This window comes from Entamoeba dispar, genomic scaffold (assembly GCF_000209125.1).
Source record: "Entamoeba dispar SAW760 scf_1105229463163 genomic scaffold, whole genome shotgun sequence".
NCBI classification, from domain to species: Eukaryota; Evosea; order Mastigamoebida; family Endamoebidae; genus Entamoeba; species Entamoeba dispar.
In genome coordinates this window covers 47128-49793 of record NW_001855555.1, presented here as the reverse complement: position 1 = coordinate 49793, position 2666 = coordinate 47128, and the positions used below count along the sequence as shown (strand labels likewise).

At 19.2% G+C, this 2666-nt stretch overlaps 1 protein-coding gene across 1 annotated transcript in view, besides 5 other annotated features; it reads right to left on the bottom strand.

Annotated features, from left to right (window-relative positions):
* Nucleotides 1-344: a repeat region.
* Nucleotides 345-359: 15 nt separating this feature from the next.
* Nucleotides 360-500: a microsatellite.
* A 6-nt stretch (nt 501-506) lies between these two features.
* Nucleotides 507-2504: a repeat region.
* Nucleotides 2505-2510: 6 nt separating this feature from the next.
* Nucleotides 2511-2545: a sequence feature (AT_rich).
* A 9-nt stretch (nt 2546-2554) lies between these two features.
* Nucleotides 2555-2666: a repeat region.
* EDI_269710 (uncharacterized protein) overlaps nt 2658-2666 on the bottom strand; it is a gene marked incomplete at both ends in the record, with an annotated part of 1215 nt that continues 1206 nt past the window's right edge. The window contains one exon of the mRNA XM_001733474.1: nt 2658-2666. This exon is cut by the window's right edge and continues 1206 nt beyond it. Coding sequence (XP_001733526.1) covers nt 2658-2666 — 9 coding nt within the window.

The following is a 2666-nucleotide window of genomic DNA, read 5'->3' as shown; positions in this document are numbered from 1 at the left end:
TTTATATCTATGTTGTGTTTTATTATGTGATTTATTTGTATTATAATATTGATTGTTTCTATTTGAATTATTGATAAAATACTTATGATGATGAAAATGATTGAAGTGATGAATGAAATGATTCATATCATTATTATTATAACGGTTATGATAATTGTTATGGTGATAGTTATTATTATGGTAATGATTGTTGTGATGATTAATGTATTTCTGTCAATGCAGATAATACGTGTTTTCACTCGTTGTTCTATCATTTATATCTCTTGGTTGGTATGGATTTCTCCTTCTTTTGTTATTGATTTTTTTATAATTTTTGTGGTGTCTCCTGTAATGCTTCGGCATCTCTAAAGTACAAGAATAATAAACAATAAATGAGAAAGAAAATAACACAAGAAAGAAATAGAATAATAAAAATGAAGTGAATGAATTAAAAGTAATTGGATAAAAAAAAGATAAATAAGAAAATAAAAATGAAAAAATAAACTAATTATAGATAAATATCAATATTATTATTTTTTATTATTTTATTATTAATTTTATTATATATTATTGTTATTTAAAATAATAAAAATAAAATAACATTTATTATAATAATAAATAAAATGAGTGTTATAAACGTGTATTTAAGTATTTAATCATATGATTTTAATCTGATATTTATTAAATTAAAATGGAAGAGTTAATAAACAAGAACACTCATTTCTTTAAAGAAGAAGTAGAAAAACTTCCAAATATTCAACAACCAATTGAAGATACTACTAAACAATATCAACATTATTTAGAAAGTATTAAAAATGAAATACTTGAAATACAAGATAATGAAACATATTCAGAATTTATTAAAAGAGGAGAAAGAATGATTGGTATAATTAATGAAATAGAAAGCAGAAGAAAACAAGTAATAGAAAAAAGTCAAGAAACAATTAACCAAACAGAAATAATAAAGAATAGAATGATAAAGATAATAGAAGAATGTAATAATGATGAAGAAATACTAAGTAAAACACGGAATGAATTAATTAATAAAATCATTTCAACTGAAGAAATGATAAAGAAAGATAAAATATTCAGAAAACCAAAAGATTCAGACAAAATAACAGAAGAATTTAACAAAAATAAAGAAAAATGGAGCACATATTACAGTGATTATTTTGAGAGGAAGAAGAAAAAAGAAGAAAAAAAGAAACAAGAAGACGAAGAGAGAATGAAAAAAGAAGAAGACAGAAAGAAAATAGAAGAAATAATAAAAACTGTAACAAAGAATACAATTGAAGAAATGAAACAACTAGAAGAATGGACATCAAGAAAAATAGGAAATATAATATTTGATTCAGATATTGATGACTGGAATATTAATACATCAGTATTTAAAAAAAGAATAATAAATAAAGAACATATAATAATTATTATTGAAGATGAAGATGGAAATAAATTTGGAGGATATGTTAATGTGAAAATTGATAAACTTGGTTATATAAATGACCCAAAATCATTTTTATTTTCATTAAAATCAAAAGGAAGAATACAAGGAATGATGAAATTCGATATTAATGATCCACAACATGCATTTTATTTAAATAATCAGTCAGTTGATTGTTTGTTTGCATTTGGAGGTGATGGAAATTGTTTAAAGGATATTGCTGTTAAGAAAGAAGATAATAAAACAAAATCATGTTGTGATCCGTATTCATTTTCATATAAAGGAATAACAAATGCACTTTGTGGAAAAGAATATCCAGAACATTTCACACCACAACGAATTATTGTAATTGAAATGAAATGATTTTTATTCATTATTATTTATTTGAAATATAAAAACTAAAAAAGAATATAAAATAAAATCAATAAATGAATATGAACATTTCATTTATCAATAAATGAAATGATGAATATAAAAATGGACATATTTCATTCTTGTTTTATTTTATTTGAAGTATTCATATTCAATGTGTTAATTTAATAAATAATAAAAAGAAATAAGAATAAAAGATAAATAAAAATATAATAAAATATTTATTTGATTCTTTTTTATTTATTTTTTATTTTATTTATATTATTTTATATTTATTTATTTTATTCTTATTCTTTTATCTTTATATCTATTATATATTTCTTATTTTATTATTTATGTTATATTCTTATATCTTTTTATTCTTATTTTATATTTATTCATTATTATTCATTTCATATTAACAATGTTAAATATCAATACAACATATAATAAATAAATGATATAAGATAATCAACAATAAATAATAATAATAAAATATAAACAAACAATATAAACAAATATAAAATAATAAAAAGATCATCTAATATAAAATAATAACAACAAAGAATAATAATAAGAAATAAATGATGATTAGAAAAGAAAAAATTAACAAAAAGAAGAAATGAGTGATGTTATTCAAAGATAAAAATCAATATAAAATATAAAATCAGATATAATAAATAATAAGAATAAGAATGATTATATCTTATTTTATTATTATATTCTTCTTTATATTCTCTTATTTTTTTATATTTTTTTATTGTTAATTTTATACAATTATCAAATATAAGAAAACAATATATGAAACAGTGTTCCAATACAATGACATCACTATGATATGGAACAACAAATAATATCAAAACGTGATTGACAATGACACAAAATATCAGATATA